Source organism: Dromaius novaehollandiae, chromosome 1, assembly GCF_036370855.1.
Source record: "Dromaius novaehollandiae isolate bDroNov1 chromosome 1, bDroNov1.hap1, whole genome shotgun sequence".
In the NCBI taxonomy this organism is placed as follows: Eukaryota; Metazoa; Chordata; class Aves; order Casuariiformes; family Dromaiidae; genus Dromaius; species Dromaius novaehollandiae.
The window spans coordinates 201,592,231-201,611,950 of NC_088098.1; the positions used below are offsets into that span (position 1 = coordinate 201,592,231).

At 41.0% G+C, this 19,720-nt stretch overlaps 1 protein-coding gene across 4 annotated transcripts in view; it reads right to left on the reverse strand.

Moving 5' to 3' along the window:
- ELMOD1 (ELMO domain containing 1) overlaps positions 1 to 19,720 on the reverse strand; it is a 44,349-nt gene that overhangs the window by 15,609 nt on the left and 9,020 nt on the right. For 3 of the 4 annotated variants that reach the window (XM_064505066.1, XM_064505068.1, XM_064505065.1), the window contains exons 2-5: positions 13,552 to 13,634; positions 2,188 to 2,333; positions 2,010 to 2,038; positions 1,411 to 1,508 (exon numbers count right to left, since the gene is read on the reverse strand). In XM_064505066.1, the coding sequence (XP_064361136.1) occupies positions 1,411 to 1,508; positions 2,010 to 2,038; positions 2,188 to 2,333; positions 13,552 to 13,568 (290 nt within the window). In that variant the 5' untranslated portion in view covers positions 13,569 to 13,634. Of the gene's footprint in view, positions 1 to 1,410; positions 1,509 to 2,009; positions 2,039 to 2,187; positions 2,334 to 5,194; positions 5,338 to 13,551; positions 13,635 to 19,720 lie in introns of all 4 variants that reach the window. The other variant, XM_064505067.1, reaches the window with a different exon arrangement.

Genomic DNA, 19,720 nt, shown 5'->3' on the forward strand with positions numbered 1-19,720 from the left:
GGAGCTGGGTGAGCAGCCATGACCCTGCATTTCCTCCCCACCATCTATGTGCTGGCGGCGGCAGTTCTCAGTGTGGGAACAGCCGGTGTGGGGTAGGTGTGGGTGTGCTGGCCCACGCAGCTCAGGTGCTCAGAGACAGGGAGACAAATCTGAAACTTGGAGTATTTCACAGCCTCCTTCCATAGCTAATGGGACCATACATGTCGCCACGTGTTTATTTATCCTACTTTCTCCCTCCGCTGAATATACATAGCGTTATCCCCCCACTGAGTATGCATAGTGTTATCTTAAATGTATAGATAAGGTGAAATTACTCTGACACCTCCTTCTCGTCAGGTCACAACAGCCCCACAGCCTGCAAGAACAGCAGGCCAGCTCAGCGCAAACATCCCCAGGATGCTAGTTCAGCTCTGCAAAGATGCTACATTAACAAAAATGACTGCATACAGATTTGCAGAAACACATATAGCACGACACATGTCCCCTTGTCCTTACCCCAGGAGATTAAGTCTCTCGTATGCAAGGGACAGCCAAAGCTTCTGAACAAGACAGCCAGATGTGGGTTTTCTGGTGTTTAAAAGCAGGCAGACTAATACATTTTGGTTAATCCTGGCTAAAGAAATAGCTGACCTGCTTTAACTAAAATTTTTCCCTGAAAATTTGGTATAAAAATAAATGCCTCATATAGAAAACTTCAATCCAGATGATTAAAGATTAGCGGAATTATAATCAATTTGAAATAAGGGGCAATTTAGTAGCAGAGTTTGTTTCTATGCATGTGGCACCACCTCTCTTGCCTCAAGTTGGGGCCTCAGAAGAAGAAGAAAAGAAAAAAAAACCAACAAAAATATTACTACTTACTCTTGAAATGACAGCTTTTAAATTAAAAGGTTTGTTGTTAGTCACTTCTTACTCTTTTAATGCTACAAGGTCATAGTGCTTTCACTGTGTTGTATTGTTTACTTTTGCTTGGATAATGCAAAGGGGTTTTAAAAATGTAAACACATGGTTTCCTTCAGTTATGATGTGATAATTTCTTCCCTGCCTAATAGACTGTCTATGGCCTTGCTATCACTTTCACTGCCACGACAACCTGCATTGGTAGTATTTCATCCTTGGGGAAGTTGCCCCCATAAATCAATGTACCAACAATATACTAAGACAGCAAGAGTCAGGAAGCAGCTAGATAAAGAGACTCAGGACTTCATGCCTATTATCGTCACCATAAGAGATAACTCATTTTGCTATCAGCTTTCTGACAGCAAAGCTTAACTTATGCTTTTACACTGAGAAATAAAATTATCTTCAAATTGTGTACCAAAATAGCTATGGAGAACCCATTCTCCATGGATCAAGGCACTAAAGAAATCAATAATTCCTATTTATCTCACAAGAAAGTCACAAACTTACTGTGGATTTATATCTGGATTAATCCTTTTCAGCTCCATGATGTCATCTATAGTTTTTTCAATAGCATCAGGGTGAACACTTACTGAAGTTTGCAGCCGCTACAAAGAGGTTTTAAACATATATTAATTTCTATGGAAACTGCTATTCAATAGAAGTTAACAATAGTAAGCATGATACCTGAAAGCTTCTAGGTTAACAGCCCAAAAGACCCAACTCACTATATTCAGACCTTTCCAATTTTATTCAACCCTACTGACCAGTTTCAGAGCACTAACCCTATATGAGGATTCAAATCACTTTTCCGTTCCCATACTTTTTTTCCAAGGTATTTCTATGGCAGCTGCCACTCTTCTCTTCTCCATGGCCTGCTGCCTCCTCGATCCCACCAGTGCCCACAGTGTGCCAAGCCCCGAGGGGAGGAAACACTCCCCAGTTTTGCAAGACCACCTATTAGTGCAGTCACTGAACTGTCCTCTGTAGAGGATGTTCTTTAATGTGAGGTTGTAGCAAACCTTAAAGTGATTTTCGGGAGTGAGCACACAGCAGACTGAACAACACGACTGGTAGAGGAAAGGTGAATTATGAGATATTTGACTCACCTTACTTTTTGAACCCCTCAGCGACGCCTCTGTTAAAAGATTGAAAGCATTGTGTCAGTTAAGCTAAATTTCTACTGGATTCATTTAACACTAAAATTCTTAAAAGTGAAGCCATCCCATTATTAGCACATGCAGAAACGCACAAAGGCATGCAAAAACCTGAGCAGTTTGTAGTTACCTATTTTCATAGTTCTTGCAGCTCCAGGCTTGGTATTGTAACAGATCCTTTGTAGCTCACACCGTCCTGTTAATTTCCTGACCACGAATTTCAGACAGCGCCACAAGCATTTACAGTAGAAGTACAGGCATACCTGAACAAACATCCTGTCAGGGAAAGGAAGAAGGAAAAAAAAAGCCTGAAAATAAGAGACTTGAGCAGAGATTGTTTTGACAAGGCCACCCCCTCCAACAGAAAATACTTTCTTCTCCTAAATTCCCTAGGTGCCTAGTGGCACCTTTAAAGCAAAAGCAGCATTCACACGGCTAAAATTCATTCTGTTAAGTGTTAAATCATGCTTTACAATCTTATCCAGTGAAGAACCACACACAAAGTCAGAGCCAGAAACACAAAATGAATCAACTCAGGAGTTCTGAAAAGAGTATTTCTAAAAAGGGAACAAAAGCCTTAAAATAACAGGCTATATGTCTCTTGATAGTGCTTTTGAGAAACAGGACCGCATGAGAAGAAAGCCCAGATCATTCAATTATGGCAGCTATAGAGGATCTGGGGAGCCACCACACTCCACCTCCCTTAGCTTTGCCTTGGCACCCAGCTCTTCCAAACAAAGTGGTGGTTATCCTGACAAACACAAATCCCAAAACCAACCCCAGATCCCTAAAAATGAATAGTCCCAATTAAGAAAAGCATAGCTTCTCTCCTTAAACAAGGGCTTCAGTATCCATCCTGAGGAAAGCCAGTTCTTCCCAAAGTCAGCTTTTACACAGTAGTTTGAGGATGGAGCAGCAGCAGTTTTCAAGACCAAATGGACAAAGCCCTGGTCCGACCTCAGAGTTAACCCTGCTGCAAACATGATGTTGGATTAGAGACCTCCTGGGGTCCTTTCCAGCCTGGTTTATCCCGCGATCCTCAGAAAGCTTGGGAATGCCGTGCACCTAGACACATTCTATTTTGAAGTTTGTCAGTGTTGCAGCTGCTACCAAAGCCCTCATACCACACACTACTCCAATTACCTATCACACCCCAAACAGATTCATAGGCTATAACTTATTTGGACACACAATTTAGCTTTCTTGTTTCCCTAGCTACAAAGGAGGAGACCCTTCCATGTTAGCCAACTGTCAACCCCCTATTGATGGCACCAGGACACAAGATGGAGCAAGAAGCACCAAGAGCCCTTGGGACCAGAACCACATCTCAGAATCGATAAATCACAAAGACCCCACAGACCTGACAACGGAAACATCGGTACAACTTTGACATACGAGCTTGTTGTTTAATGGTCAAAAATAACTTGGCTCATTATGTTTTAAGCCTTTGTGTACATACATATGAATGTGCATCCATCATATTAATTTACTGTCTTTTTCACATGCTGTTGACAATTGCAAAGATGACATTTGTCAAGACACTCCATATTATAGCTTTAGCTATTCTGAAATACTGGATGCCAGATACTCAAATCTGCATAGCCTTATTAAAGCCAGAAGAGCTCCATTACTCCATAACTGTTCTTGAAGAGCATGTTTGTAAGGAGACAGTCAGGAAAGGGAAGATAAGTCATGTTAACGTCCACACAGGAGTTTAATCTGCATTACTTCGCTTTAGCTTAATCCCTTTTGAAGGAGAATTAAGATAAGGGAAGTAAAGCCACTTTATGTCTAAACAGAGAGCATCCACACAAGGATTTAACATGCTTTCAATGCATCCACTTTATCTTCACACTTTTAGTTAATTTGCTTAACATTCCTGAATGCCTGCATGTAGGCAACCCCCTTGCCCAGGAAGCTTCCATTTTAGATAGAAAGTGAAACCTAAGAGTGAAGATTCACTCTCACATTTGAATCAGATCTTAGATGGGCAAACAAGTTTCAGTGGCTGACAGTGACAGAGCATCTCCCCCACCCCAACATGCCAGAACACACCACCACGAGGAATGTGTGCAAGCTTTACAGCAGGCAATCAACTAGAGTATTAAGAACAAGATCAGTTATCAGGAGCCAACTCCATCATCTGCCAAGAAGTCATTCTTTAGGTGTTCCAACAGCCGGAAGAATAAGTCAGCTAAGACAAAATTGTCTCATACAGAGGCAACTACCTGCAACCTTTAATAGTGGCTTGAAAAAAAACCACAGGCTAACACAGAGTATTTCAGCTTTTCCAGTAGAAATCTGATATTAAGCACAACAGATTCAACTAAGACCCAACACCCAAAGAAGAATCAAAACACAACTTATAACAACCCCTCAGCCTCCTCAGTATGCCCCAGCTCCTCACTCAGGCTGAAGGTCCAGAAAAGTGAACATGAGATTAATGCCAAACTGGAATCTGGAGTGCAATGAAACAGAGTTCTGGGTTTTCATCACACATTTTTTGAACAAATTAAAGATGGCTTTTTGCTTCATTTCCAAAGGTTAGGTCATTATTAAAGCGATTTGTTATCCAGTGAGTTCATTTATACGAGAAAAAGGGAGGAAAGGCTCACATAACCTCATGTTAACCACTCATCTGGAAAGGTTTACTTCCAGTGGACAAAGTTACTCCTACAAACACCACAACTCCTTTAAGAGAGTTCATGCCTACACTGAATTGCCTTCAGAACTGAAACATCACAGTCCATTCTGTTACACAGAACCTGGTTTCTTACCAAGTTGTGAGACATGGATAAATTCCCAGTTTAAAAGTTAAGTACCTTGGAATTATATTCTGTTGCTGTCTTTATTTGCAAATCAAAAAAAAAAAAAAAAAAAAAAGCTAAATGAGATAGAGCTCTGATCTTCCATGGTTGCAGCAACATTCACCATTAAAGTTTTGCTTCAGTTGTGGTTTGCACAAAATAACTAGTAAAAAATATCTACTAGAAGTGTCACTACAGCACAGAGAAGCACAGAGAAGCACTACGTATATGAGTCACTAGAATATACTTAGCAAGCTATTACTAATAAAGCAGATAAACAATAATTTTGACTAGGTAGCTTAGAGAAGGAAGTTTTGCCTCTGTGGATACCTGCAATTTTCTACTACTCATCCATCTTAAACTTATGACAGTTGAAGTCTTCTGCTTATAACACGAAAGGCACAAAATTTTTTTGCAAGTTTGCTTTCAAAGGGGTTGTTCTTTAGAAAAGGGAATTCTTGCTTGCAGAAGTCCTGTAATAAAAGCATACTACTGATTAAATAAGATAGGTTTTATTTTAGTAGTTAAGGATTTCAGTTCACTTGAGCAAAGCAGACACACCAGCAGCTACACAACAAAACACTGCATATCATTACAAAGAACCCTTACAGATGTTGCAAGAAAAACACGTATTGGACTACAGCAGAGTAGCATTAACTTTCAGTTTGTTTTAGGACTGGATTCTAAGCTTTCTTCCTGTCAGATCTCTTCTGCGTTACTGGCTTTTTTCCTGCTTGTCTTTAAAAGTTTTCTTGGAACAAAAAACAGAGGGTGCTTCACTAGCGATTTATGTAGTCATGTAGCTTTTAAGAGGGAGCGAACAGCAATACTTCACTTCTTCAGGTGAGCTTTAAGAACAGTAGTGTAACAGAAATGAAGATGTTCCTACTCTTCCCTGTCCCAATACAAGCTCCTTGTCCTCCTGTATTACATGCAGCTGCACAGACCTGCAGATTCGTGTTTATGCAGTGTGTATTATAAGAGTTTGTATTACCATCTATTCAGGAAAAACAAAGAAAAAACCCTGTATAATAAGATGCTAAAGTGCATAGGCCTAATTAACAGTAAGTTCCCTTGATGAGGATGCTGTATGAGTGCAGACACAGGCACCCATCCTCCCACTGAGAAATTACACTTGAAAACTCCCAATCATTGATGCCAAACACTTGAACATAGAAAGCTACCTGCTGGCTCAGAGAAATGCCAGGGGAACTCAGCACAGCTTTGCCAGTTTTGCTCACAAAAAAAGGTCACTGAACTCTGAGGCCAAAGCTACAGCAGAATGTACTTGTTACTTAGGTTCCAGGATGAGGAACATATGCTCTGAAATGAGTATGTTTTTCCTTCCATGTCTGGAAAAGATTTGTGAAATATTATCCAACGCTAAGACTTACTGCCACAGCAGCCTGAAGTTACACAGAAACTTGACATTTTTTCCTGTACAATTAGCAAAGGCCAGTTAAGGGTTGGTACATGCATTTATTTCACATCTTTCTTCCTTGCTCTTCTACTTTCTAACTCTTATACATCTTCCTTGCTGTGTGTCACCCTACTTTTCTTCTGGTGGACTTCTTGACTTCTGCCAAGAGCAGCTTCAACCAGCAATGGAATTTGGTGGGTAGTACCTTGCAAAGCCTATCAGGAATGCAGCAATACTGCAAAACCAAAAAGGCCACTGACCTATATCATCAATAACAGAGCTCAGCAGAGATTCTCAAGGGCTCTGTTCCACGAGCGAAGAGAGGAAGGAGGAAGTGGATCCTACAAATTTAAGGATCCCTGCAATACCCAGATCAATGTAGAGCCAAAAGAACATAAAGTGAAAGCACCATTGCTGCAGTCACAGCACTGCCATTCTCCAGGGCACGTGCTGGTCTGACTCCGATAAGAGAGCATAAGGCAGCAAGAAGCTGAGGTAATTCAGCACGTTGATTTTTACTCTAATGTTGCATACAGAAGAATAGAAGTGTGTCCTTAATAAGAAGTCTCAAGATGTGCTCTCCACTAGCACAACTGCTGTTGTGACAGTACGATGGGAATGGCAGATTGTGGTCATTTGAATTCACATTTCTGACAGCATGACAACACATTTTCATTTTTATTCAAATGTTACTGAGTCAGTTTTGCAGTATAAACAGACAGAAGCAAAGGAGATCAATAGGTTTCCAAAGCTGTCTAACACTTCGGTGAAGGTCATTCCTGTGCAAGGTATACTTGCCAAAAATAGGAAGAAGTACGTATAACACAACATCTGGTATTATGTCGACATGAAGGGAAGCAGGGCCGAATTCTGTGCAATTTTTTTGAAACCAACAGAAAAGCTTTTTTTTTTTCCCTCTCTCTCTCTCTCCAGATAGTTTTGAAACCTTAGTATTTTCCAGAGACAGCAACAGACCAAAGAAATACCTAGGGTAAAATGAAAGCTTAAACTAGATGCCCCAAACCCCAATAGCTCAACTTAGAGCTGGACCCACCTCTCCCAAAATTCACTGGATCTACATAAACATCCTTTTCTTTCCTGTGTCCCATTTTATGTTCTATAGATACAAGAAATGCAACTAAGTTTTTCTTTAGGGACATACTCAACTCAGTAAAGAAAATGTCACAGGCATCATGAGACATATGGGTAATCATTTTGCCTCCGATTAGTGTTCACATCAGTATTTCCTTACTGAGGATTCCAGTTATGGCTTGAGAAATCAAGGACACGTGTTAGCTGTGGATGACAACATGACCAAATAGGTGAATAAGGAAGTGACACTATGCTATTAGAAACTAATTAACTTAACTATCTCTGGCTTCTGTAACTTATTTTGTACACAAGGTCAACCGTGAAGTGCTGTACAAATCATCATTTCTGACATGCACACAAGCCTGCTCTTAGATCCTTTAAAATAAATACATACAAACATTCTGTGCCTTTTCATACATATGACAACTGAAATTTGAAATCCAATTTATCTATCCACTTAGACACAGAAGCAAGTCACCATAGCAACTAAAGAACACATAAGAGTAATTTTAAAAAGAAGCATTCCACGCTTTCACATTTCTTGCTTCCAAATGACTTGATTTACATTTTATCTGATGTGACTTCAGTAAAACATAAGCGTATGCTTAAAATCTGTTACTGCTTGGAGACTGTTTTGCAGTAGATCAAGAGAAGATGTCAAGTTTCTAGGATTTATTGAAGAAAAACCAAGTGTTTGCTACAGTTGGTTCTCTAAATTATTATTTAAGATGTTTAAGATGAGTAAGTTAAAATCAAAATGGAAGTATCACTGACAGATTCCTTAATACCTGCTTACAACAAAGTGTTGGAGGATTAAGTGTTTCATAAAGAAACATTTTTATTATTTCATAATTAATATATCAAACTTTAGGAATAATTCAAATGAGAGCAAGGTGGAAGTCAAACTGGAAAAGACAAGAAACCCCAAACAATTGTTTTCCTTTACATATGGCCTTGGATTAGAGGTATGAGCATAAGCAGGGAGAAGAGCCCTGTGCACTATTGGGCATGTAGATTATTGGTCAAAAGTACTGCCCTAGATCTGGGGATTTAGAATTATTCTAATTACTGGATTGACCAATTAAAAAAAAAAGTTTCTTTCCACCGGAAAGCAGCAGCTATTGAAAACAGGTAGACGAAAAGGCAGAGATGAACTTCTGCTACATTATGCATCCCCAAGTCTAAAAGTGACATTCTTATAAGAACCTGGATTTTACACTGGTTACCCTTGGTGTAAGCACAGCCCACTTTCTCAGCTCTTCAGACATGCTGTACAGTCCTGTGAGAGGCAGGGACACGGGAAGTAATTCGGATTGAGATGGGATGCATAAGTAACTTTAGTTATTACTTGCTTAGAATTTTTGTTTTTTAATCATTCACTTGATTAAAGTTAGTCTTACTATCTGGCACCACAGTACGCATCTTCTCCTATCTTTTTAAGTACTGTCTCATTTAATGACCGAACTTTGTGTTAGAAAAGTACTATGAACCACTTTAAAAAACACCACCACCACAAACTTTTATACTTGTGATTTCCTTTTCCAGATAGAGTACAGATGGTGACTGTCAGCAAAGATAGGCATTCCCAGGGTGAAGACATTTTGTATATGTAAAGACTACCTCTGAGAGGATATCTTGGGTGGGGAGGGGGGGGAGGAGAGGGTGGGCACCCCCCCAAACCAAAACAACCCTCCCCTGCAAGCCCCTAAAAACTCAAGTAAAAATATATACTCTGTTATGCGCTACATCTTTAAAGGGATGTTGGGTACTTATCTGTTGTTCTATTAGGAACAACTTCATCACCTTCATATAAAACATAATTTATCTAGTGTTGCTAACGGCATGAAGCATGTGTCTTCTTACTGCCTTCTTTTGAATACGAGAATGCACAAGTGTCACTTATGCAAAACTAAGCAATTGCTGCAGTTGTGGAAGAGCAGCCACTCTTCAAACAGTTATACTTTTTCCATTGCCTTTCGTGGGAGGCCCTTAAAGCTCCACATATTTGTGGATCACCTTGTGGGAGGTGATCCTTCTCATCTTCTCAGCCCTGCTGAGGCCACACCTGGAGTGCAGTGTCCAGTGCTGGGCTCCCTAGTACGAGAGACATCCGGACCTGCTGGAGCGGGTCCAGCAAAGGGCCACAAAGAGGATTAAGGGACTGGAGCACCTGACATGCGAGGAGAGTCTGAGAGCTGGGACTGTCTAGCTTGGAGAAGGGAAGACTTGGGGTGATCTTATCACTGTATATGAATGCTTAATTGGGGGGAATAAAGACAGGGCCAGATTCTTCTTAGTGGTGCCCATTAACAGGACAAGAGGCAATAGGCACAAACTGAAACAGAGGAAATTCTGCCTGAACATACAAAAATACTTTACTTTGAGGGTGACTGAGCACCAGAGCAGGTTGCCCAGAAAGGTTGTGGAGTCTCCACCCATGGAGACATTCAAAACCCCACCGGACATGGGTTCCAGCTGATCCCGCTCTGAGCAGAGGAGTTGGACCAGATGACCTCCAGAGGTCCCTTCCCACCTTAGCAGTTCTGTGGGTAGAAAAGACTTCACAGGCCATCGGTCTGCTTAAATGGAAAGGTAAAAAATCCCCCCAAAACCAGACAAACACCCCCCCCCAAACCTACTGATGTTAAATAAATACAAAATAGACTGTATAAAAAGAAAGAAAAAGAGACAGGAGATTTTAAGCTGATTATAAAAAGCTTTGTCAGCAGTTAAACAACAGATGAAGAGTAGGTACAGAAAAAAATGCAAATTACACTAATTCCTCATTATCCGTATTCATGTCTGCAATGTTTTGTTTAGAAGACAAACCCCAGTAGCAGTGAGAGTGCCCTGATGCAGCATATGCAGACTTGCCCTTTGATAGTAGCAGCAGGGACTACAGCAAGCCTCCAGTTCACAAGCCTCAGTTAATGCTGAGCGGTTGGTCTGCCTATAGGCAAGAGCCTTCTCTTACAACAACCTGGATTTGAAAGCCACTGTTGAAAATCCTCCTGGGCTCCCCAGGTGCATAGGTCTGTTCCACAAAGCTGCTACAGTACCCTACTATCACTACTCAGATGGAACAGGTTAAGTTTATCTTAATTTCACAAGTGAAAGCTCAGCTCCCCTCTTGTCTGTCTCATGACATTTTCTATGCTACAGTCAACAAGATCACTTGCAGTCTGTGTAGACCTAACTGAACTGGTTTTAAGCACAGAGGTAATCTTATCCACACAGTATAATGCAGAACTGGGCAAAAATATCTGAACTAGTTTGGCTACTGGAAGATGCTGTGGTATCAATCCAGTGATTTAACACAACTGTATTCTGCCCTTTCAAGTTTCTTTTCTGTTCTACCTTTAAAGACAAAAAATAGCTATATGGCAAGTCTCAACTGAAGTAAATAAGAGTTCATACCACTGAGTCTACATTTATGCAACATTATTTTGTCAGAACCTCTAATTCTTGTTTACACTCCCTCATTCCATATCATCCTTCAGAATTATCACTGAGACAATTTCCATCATCTGCATAGTCTCCATTCCTCAAGATGAAATTCCCCACAGCTACTTTGAAGCTCCAGCTCTCATGCCTATTACCCTTGCAATTTTCATCCCGCTCTGTTGTTCTAGCATGTACTGTTGGTAGCCCTATTTACAGGAACATGTAAATTCCTTCATTTTTCCTTCTTATCCAAGAAGAAAAATGGATAACAGGGATGTTTCATGAACTATAGATACCATCAGCCAGTCCAGTGTCTACTCCATGTTCTGCAACAGAAAGTGCTATGCCACTGACCAGCCCTCTTGTCACCAATACACTGCATTTGGCCATGCATTTGACTGATGAACAGTGAAGGCCAATTTTAGCAAGCTCTTGGGCTGCTACTGCTGGTAACAGACAAACACTGGGATGGAAGATGTGTAATTGTTTCATTTCCAGCTGTCATCCAAGTTGGGAGGCTAAATATCCTTCTCTTGCACCTGGATCTCCCTGCAGCTCCTAACTTAATTGCTTTTTCACTATCACACTAACCTGCTACCACATTCAAATGTATGCAACAGAACTTACTTTCCCCCGTAAGTGCTCTTCAAAGATGACCAAAGTTTATTTCTTAATCTCCCCAGATTTCTTATATGCTCATAAAATACAAGAAATTGAATACAATATTCCAATCAGTCCTATCTTGAAGGATGAGTATAAAAGAAGAAATCCAGATGCTTATAACTGAACAGAATGAGTTCTCCACTTTAACACTCATTTCCTAAGTTGACTTTTTGCTCTGCATTCACAATATTTGACTTCCCATGAAAGACAAAGTCCTAGAATGTTATTTTTAGATAACCAACTGCTTTCCAGAGGCTTGGCTACCTTGGCTACTTAGGGGAAGCTAAACACTATCAAGACTTTTCAAAGCCTTTAAGATTCATTGTCTTCAGAATATGAAAACAAGTGGACGTAGTTTCCTCAGGAGAGCCACAGGGATTTAAATATTCAAAACAGCACTCTATCCAACATGAAAAAAACACCAAAGAGGCCAGGACAACCAAAGAAAGGCAGAATTGACAGTTTAAACGGAGAAGCAAAGTGTTTACTGTAGTCAAAAAGGAGCAGGCAGGTTAGAAGTTGTAAGCAGTTCAGCTTCTCCCCATGGAGGAAGCAAAACTACACCATGATGGAAAGATATCAGGCCATCTAGGGGGGAAGCTGTAATGCTCTCTGTAACCCCAGTTGTAAGCTTCCACCCCACCTGCAGGTGTTTAAAGGCCTGTTTATCTGGGATTCATGCCCCAGATCCTATATGGTACAGCTGCATAGGCTTGGCTCAGGCTGCCGAGAAGGACCGTACAGAGAAAGGAAGGTAAAAGTTAGAGGTGGGACCGCTGAGATGGAAATTATTAGCAACTCAAGGATTCAAGAAGGAAAACTCCAGTATGGGAAGTTGTAAAATTGTACAGGAGGGAAAAAAACACCCCGATGAGGTTAGTCAGGCTCCTTGTGAACCGTCAGGTCATTGGATCAATCTGAGTGGAAGACCATGGAAGATCTCTGCCACAGAGCTGCAGGGGCCAAGCCTTCCCCTCCTGACTGATGCCTTATCAGGTAACGCTTAGCCTAATGGCTCATTAAACCCCAGCTATCTTTTGTGTGTGTTAGCAAATAAATAAATAATTGCTTTAAATTTAAAGTTGTGCATATCCTGCTTACAGAGTCTTTGTGCATCCAGTTGAAGATGGTACCTGAAGAAACTGACCCAAAGTGGGGCAGGAACATCTGGGGCAAGGCTAGGTGGGCAACAAAGTCATTAGGGATGATCGGCCTAGAGGTAACGATACTAGTATCCATAGCGCATATGAAATTCTTTACTACAAACAGCTGAGAAAAAAAAACAACAAAAAAACCAAAAAAAACAAAAAAGATAGTGACAGAGGCTCTGTACAGAAGCATATATTTCAGCTCTCTTGAAAAGGTTTTCCCCATCCAGACATATGATTGCTCTGGCTTATACATAAATTAAGCTCTGATCTGTATTAGTTTCTAGGGGTGTTAACTTTCCCCACTGGCTACAGAACAAAGAGGACATTAGCTTTCTGCACCTAAAGTTGGCCTCTGCAAGTCCCCTTTACTACCCCTGGCTTATAGAGAACAACTGCAAGTCATACACAGGAGCAAGTAATCGTTAGACCTTTCTCCCAAAATGGAGCACAACCTTCCCGCCCCGCCCCCCCCCCAAAAAAAAGCATTTGCACATCTATTCCAAACATCTCCCCTTCCCCTCCTCCGCTTCTGCAAGCAGCACTCTAAGAAACTACATCGCAAGCGCAAAGGGGAAAAGCATTTTGTAAGCACTGTTCAACATTACTGCGTTTCTCCTATTTTCCTCTGACACATCAGACACCAGAGATCTGCTGCTGATGTGATGGATCACTGACCCGATCCCATATAACGGTTCCTGCATTCTTTGTTCCTATGAAAAACTGAAAAGGAGATCTTAAATTAGAACTGTCATTTGGAAACAGCTTTAATTAAATAGTGAATCTAGGTGAGTAGAAAGTAACCTAGAATGAACTAGTTCACACCTTCCACGCTATTGGTAACAGCTAAAACATTTAAGTCACTACAGTATAAAAACAATAAACATTTAACACTTTTGAAAAACATGCAAAAGAATTACCTTAGGAAGTGTTTCATGATGATGGTTTTGCTTGTGTTACTGGAACCGTACTGATAGCCTCTTCTTTGCAAAAGATACCAGTACTGTAGAAACAGAATTAAGATGCATTTACTAACAGAGAAAAAGAGGTACTCTGCATTTTTGCAAGTTTACAACCTGATCTTGAAACATCTCTCCCACATATTTAAGTACTGAAGAAAACTCATGCCAATAAAAACAAAAGTCTCAATTTGGTTACATGCCTCAGCCTGAGCACATATTTTGGCCATCCATGTGTCTCTTCTGAAAAATCTAAGGTTTAAAAGCACAGAATGAAGTGAGAACGCCTGGATTTTGCTTCAAGCTGTTTCAAGCACTTCTTAAAGAAGCAGTGTGGTTCACAGCAGCTTCCAAACGGCAATCTCAAGAGACGTTCAGCTCTCAGATTAAGCCCTCTGTTTTTCAGAATTTGTAACAGCACTTGGATATCCTGGGTAAAAGAAGCACATAAGCAAAGAAGTATTACTGGGTCCTGATTTAAATCAGTATAGGATATATGTCAGGTAACAAAACTTTCCTGGTGACAAACTTGATGAAGCAGTATGTTTGATGTCTTAAAACATAAAGAGTTGACCAGGTTGCCCATCAGTTCTGAGAACTGGAGTCCTTAAGTTAATTTTCATTATAATTACCATTTAGTTCAAGTGGAGGAGAGGAATGCAAAGAATTTAGTGAGAAACCTTATAAATATAACCCTGCCCACACACTGCAGGCTCTCCCCAGCTGCTTCTTTTCTTTACTGCAGGTTTTAAAACAGAACATTCATATATGAGCAATACTGGAATAGAGATGCAGACTTCTCAGATTACTATACTTCTTTTCCTGTAAAAGGTGATAAAATATCTTCCTTCTTCCGCCAGAAACCAGAGCACTGTTACACATGTTGGCTATTGGGACACCTTCCATACTTAAAGAACAAGACCACACTTCCAATTTCTGTACTAGCATCAACCACACATGAAAGCTTGAATGAGCACCACACTCTCGAGAAACCAGTCCATTTTTCACTCACACAGCACAGAATATGCCGAGAAGTACCTGAAGGCCTTCAAAGTCTGACTACTTTCATTATATAAAGGAAAGCTATAAATCTAAGAAACAGAAATTCGACCCTATCCACTTTTGCAGGATCCATCAGCACTGCTGGGATAAAATCTTTACTCTCCCTAGTTCTCATTTTCTTTCCCTTTTGTTACATGCAAGTTTTACATTTTGCTGTTGCTCGCTGACAGGAACAGCTGCATTTTTTCTAAACTTAAATGCTTGTTCTCTCTTGTCAGATTACATCACATACACATACAGCTTGCCGAAAATATATAATCTCTGAACTGTGAGAGCTTCATTCATTTATATTGGTTTTGACTGGCTGAATCATGTTGCTGTCCCCTGAATACAGCTGTAATTGGTGCTGGCTGCAGTGACACCTGCTTGCAAGGGCAGAGAGATGCTCACATCAAACTCTGCTTCATTAATGAACACAGCAGACAGGCTCCTAATACTTTTGATACGTCTCAGACAACAGCAAGCATAGCGAGCACAGGAGACGGGCAAAAACTACAGGGGATGTAACCTGCTCCCCTTCTCAGGTCCAATAATTTGCTGTTCAAAAGATACAGTTTGTGAAAGATTCCCATGGCTGAGTCTCAGCTTCTTAGCGTCAACTTAAACAAAAGAAGCTTCACCGCAATATTTTGATCCATAAGGGCAGCAGTGTAAGGAACACACCAAGAGTGCCAGGAGCTGTCAAATCAACTCGTTCTAAAATGTTTGCTGGCCTCAGCCTCTGAGGCCAGCTCCTTCCTGACTCGGATCAAGGACCTTGCTGAAAATGCTGCTGCTCCTTCACTACTGCTCCAAAAGGAAGAGAAGTTGCACCTATGTGAACCCCAGAATCATCTCATCCAGGCATGACATGATAGAAGCCTCAAAACACCCTCTCTTCAAGAGCAATAGTGAGCTACAGCCATTAAATTTTTTTTGGAATACTTATTAAGAACTAGACTGTTTCAAGAACCAACTTTTAATAAGTCAGCATTGCTGTTCGTCCACACATTTCTGCCCACAAAGCTAAACTCCAACAAATTATGTCTTTGGAAATCTGGCCATTGGTTGCTTCCCCCTGCACCACCCAAAAAACATAACTAAGTAGCATAAAACGCATGACAAGTGTAAAAGTATGAATTTTGGATCTTTTTAAAAGCCCATCCTTGGAATTACTCAAAAAATTAAGTTTCCTTGCTACTCTCCCCCTTTTTTTTTAATTGAGAAATAAACAAAAATAAAATTTAAAAAATAAGTTTAAATGTTACAGCATCTAAGGGGGGGGGGGGGGAGATGTAGGGGAGGAACTTCCATAGCTGAGAGATAATCAGGGTAATGAACATTTGTGAGCTTGCTGAAAGAAAAAGCAAAGGTATATAATATGCCCTTAACTGAGAAGCGTACAACAGTTAGGTAATCGTGGACACAAAAAAGTTTCTCAAGATTTATCTTCCTGTAGAAAAATCATTTTTGTCAGAAAATACCAGTTTCAGAACAGAATTTCCAAAGCCAGAAAGGTGTCCAGTGGAGGACAGCCTGCTGGCTGCTAGCATGCTGGAAACCCATGTCTGCACTTTCACATGCTTTCACTCAGACCAAGAACTTGCATCTGTGTTTTTCACATCCTAAGAAAGTCTTCCAACTTCAAGCTATAGAGTCGCATTTTATCCCTGAAGGAACTTGGAAAAGACTTCCCCTTTTCTCCTTTTGTAGGCAGTTTTAAAATACTTTTTAGTTTAATCCGACAACTGTGGTAAGCCTGAAGACAAGTAGGTTTGATTGTTAGCTGTCTTTGGTTGAACCCTTGAAATCTCTTGCACCAATGCATGGATCCACAACTGAAAACCTCTGTGGGTAAAGGTTTAAGGTTTGCTCTTTGGGATGACAAACGATTCAAGTTCTAAGGCTATAGGTGGATGGTGACAGAGGAAAGACTTGAGTTCAGATCTCCCATATGCCCGAGTTCCTCAACTTGTGATATGGGATGAAATCCCTCAAGTCGAACTGCCTTCTCCCTCCCACAATCCCCCTCCCTGCCTCCAAATCCCTTGGAAATTGATTCATCCATTTTTTCCTTAAGCTGGAGAGGAGTTTTCCATCCTAAAACTATCTGGAGCTTTTCTTGGCTGAGTAGCAATACAATTACAAGATCTGTATAAAAACATAAACAAAGCTTTCCTTAAATGAACATTAACTGTTTGGACTCTTGTGGTTAATTAAATAGTATAGCCAAAGAAGCATTTAAAAAAAAAGTCATAATCTGAAAGATTAACAGTTACTGTAGACTGAACGAAGTCAAAAGTAAGCCCTGAAAAGTCACATCTTGCTCTGAAGCTGAGGGTTTGCTCTGTCTTCAAGAAGGCTGCAGATACAGTTGAGAGGGAATTAAAAAAAAGTATTGTTTAATACTTACATATAAATCGACATATTTGCAGACTAAAATACAGAACAAAGTGGTTTTCTTCACAATGTTTATTTGCAAGCAAGAGACTCTTCTGACCTCGTAATGCATGCTGCAAACATTTCAAAGGCTTATATTCTAAAGAAGTCGGCAGTATTAAGATAAGCAGGCAGAATATAGGCTGATGAGCCACATTAACAGAGTCCCAGTGTCCAGTCTGGGGCCCCAGCAATATCCAAAAGACATCAATAAACCAGAGCAAGTTCAGGGGAGAGCCACAGACACAGCTGGGGCTGGAGCACTTGCCCTGCGAGGAGAGGCTGGGAGGTTGGCCCTTGTTCAGCCTGGAGCAGAGACAGCTTCGAAGGCACCTGACAGCAGCCCCCAGTGCCTACAGGGAGGTCATCGAGGAGATGGAGCCAGGCTCTTCACAGCAGTGCACGGCATGAGGAAAAGGGCCAGTGGGCGTAAGTTCAAACAGGAGAGGTTCACACTGGATGTAAGGAGAACCCATTCCCCCCGCCCCCCACCCCCCCCCATTAAGGCACCCAAGCACTGGAACAGGCTGCCCAGTCTCTGTCTTCAGAAGTTTAAGACTCAACTGGGTCAAGCCCTGAGCAATCTGGTCTGCTCTCAGAGCTGACCCTGCTCTGAGCAGGAGGTTGGACTAGAGACATCCTGAGGTCCCTTCCCCAACTGAATTGCTCTTTGATTCTTTGCTCCCCACAGTCACTCTTGCGGAGCGATCTGAGATCCTGGGGTCTATCCAAGTGTTTCTATCAAAGTAGACAGAGCATCATCAGCATATCTAAGTTTAAAATTTTATTTTAATAGTTTAAGAACCCCCACCTTCACACTAAAATCCTGTATAATTTGTAATATCTCCCATGAAACAAGCTCAGCTTGAGGGTGGAACATGATTATTCCCTCTGTACCTCTGCTCCCCGCCAAAAAGCCTCCACCACTCAATTTGACCATAAGCAAACTGTTTAAGGGACTTACAGCTCAAGAATAAGAAAGTCCACAACAGTCCTGCTAGCACACACACCTGAAAGCATTTAACAAAAAGAATCAACTCCAGGACCCCAGTTAGGTCAAGCTATATTAACTTTTAGCAAGTATTGCTTACCAACCTATTCCATGGAATAGATACATTTCTACTGGCACTTTACCTAATTGCATTAATACCTCAAGGTGGAGGACAGAAAGAGGAAGGGGAAAAAACCCCCCACCAAACAAACCCACACCCATGACAAAAAACTCTCAAAACCAAAACCCCGAACATCATTAAAACAGTTTACTCGAATACCCAGTGAAAACAAAGGATCTCGTGATGTACTCATTCAGAGGTCATTATGAGTTTTAGTAATTATAGTGCATAGGCCTCTCAGACTTGAAACACAACCTGGGAAACTGATCCCTTGCTGAAATGGCTGTTAGTAACAGGTCACTTCTAAATTCTGTGAAACCAAAGTTTGAAGTATTTTGTGTTGGCTCAGAAGTGGCTTTGTCCTACACCAACAGATGCAGCCACCACCAGGACCAGCTGAAAGACCAACAGCTGACACCTGTTTGGTGGGAGCTCGGTTTCTCATCTCGGTATACAAGGGTATTCTTGTTTCCACGTACCCGAGACTAGGTGGTATTCGGTTTCAAGCATTCTTAGGAGAAAGTCCTGGAACAAAATGTCACAGCTGATTGATGAAGCTAATGAGCAACACTTGACTTCAGTTACAGTGTCACAGGTAATAAGATTTTCTCTCCTAATCTCCATTACACATTGACATTTTATATTTCTGTATTTCACTAAGAGGGTGAAGGAAAGGCTAGATAAGGTCAGACTTTACTGAATTTTAGTACTGTCTAAAAGGACCTTTTGGAGATCATGAACACATGCAACGCTTAAGCTTTTATTCAGGACTGTTTCTTTGCACTGCAGAAAATCCCAGCAGGGTCATGGGGGAGGACAGACACAAAAGACAAGAGTACTTTCAAAGTCTAGTTCTGCAGTCCTAACTTACCACTTCACTTCAGTGCATTATTTACCACTTTAAAGAGGCAGTAATCTCACAGAGACTAAAACAGAAACAAGAAAGCATCAAGAGGATCTTACAGTGACCGTATCTGACAGTTACAAAAAGACAGAGGATTGCGTTTAGATTCAAGAAAACTTAGTCACCAAATCTCACTTTGTAAGTTACCTCTATCATCATCCAGCTAAGTCTAAACACTGCAATTCCCCAGCACATTTCTGCCAGATAACCCACAGCTTGTCGCAGATGACACCCAACCAAAATCCAGCTTTTAGAAACAGCTCCACAACACACGGCAGATCTCTGCCCTTTATGAGAAAGGCTATTTTTCCTGTCACCGGCTTTTTAAAGCAGGCTAAATGTTAAAAAAGCAACAACTGAGATCTACACACATACCTATATTTCACATTGAGAGCTACAGCAACATTCTAGTTTCACTGGTTTTTTTTATTGGTTCTGCTCTGCTACAACGTTGAAAGACATTGAAGAAGTATACTAAGTCATCTGTGGTCGCTAGTGAATATTTTGTTGGGTACATTCTCTCTCTTGATACTAAATATGAAAGCAAGAAGCACAGAGGAAGCTCCCCACACCCCAGAACACTGTCAGCTTCTAGAAATGCAGTCAGATGCTTAACTTCAGGTGGAACTACAGC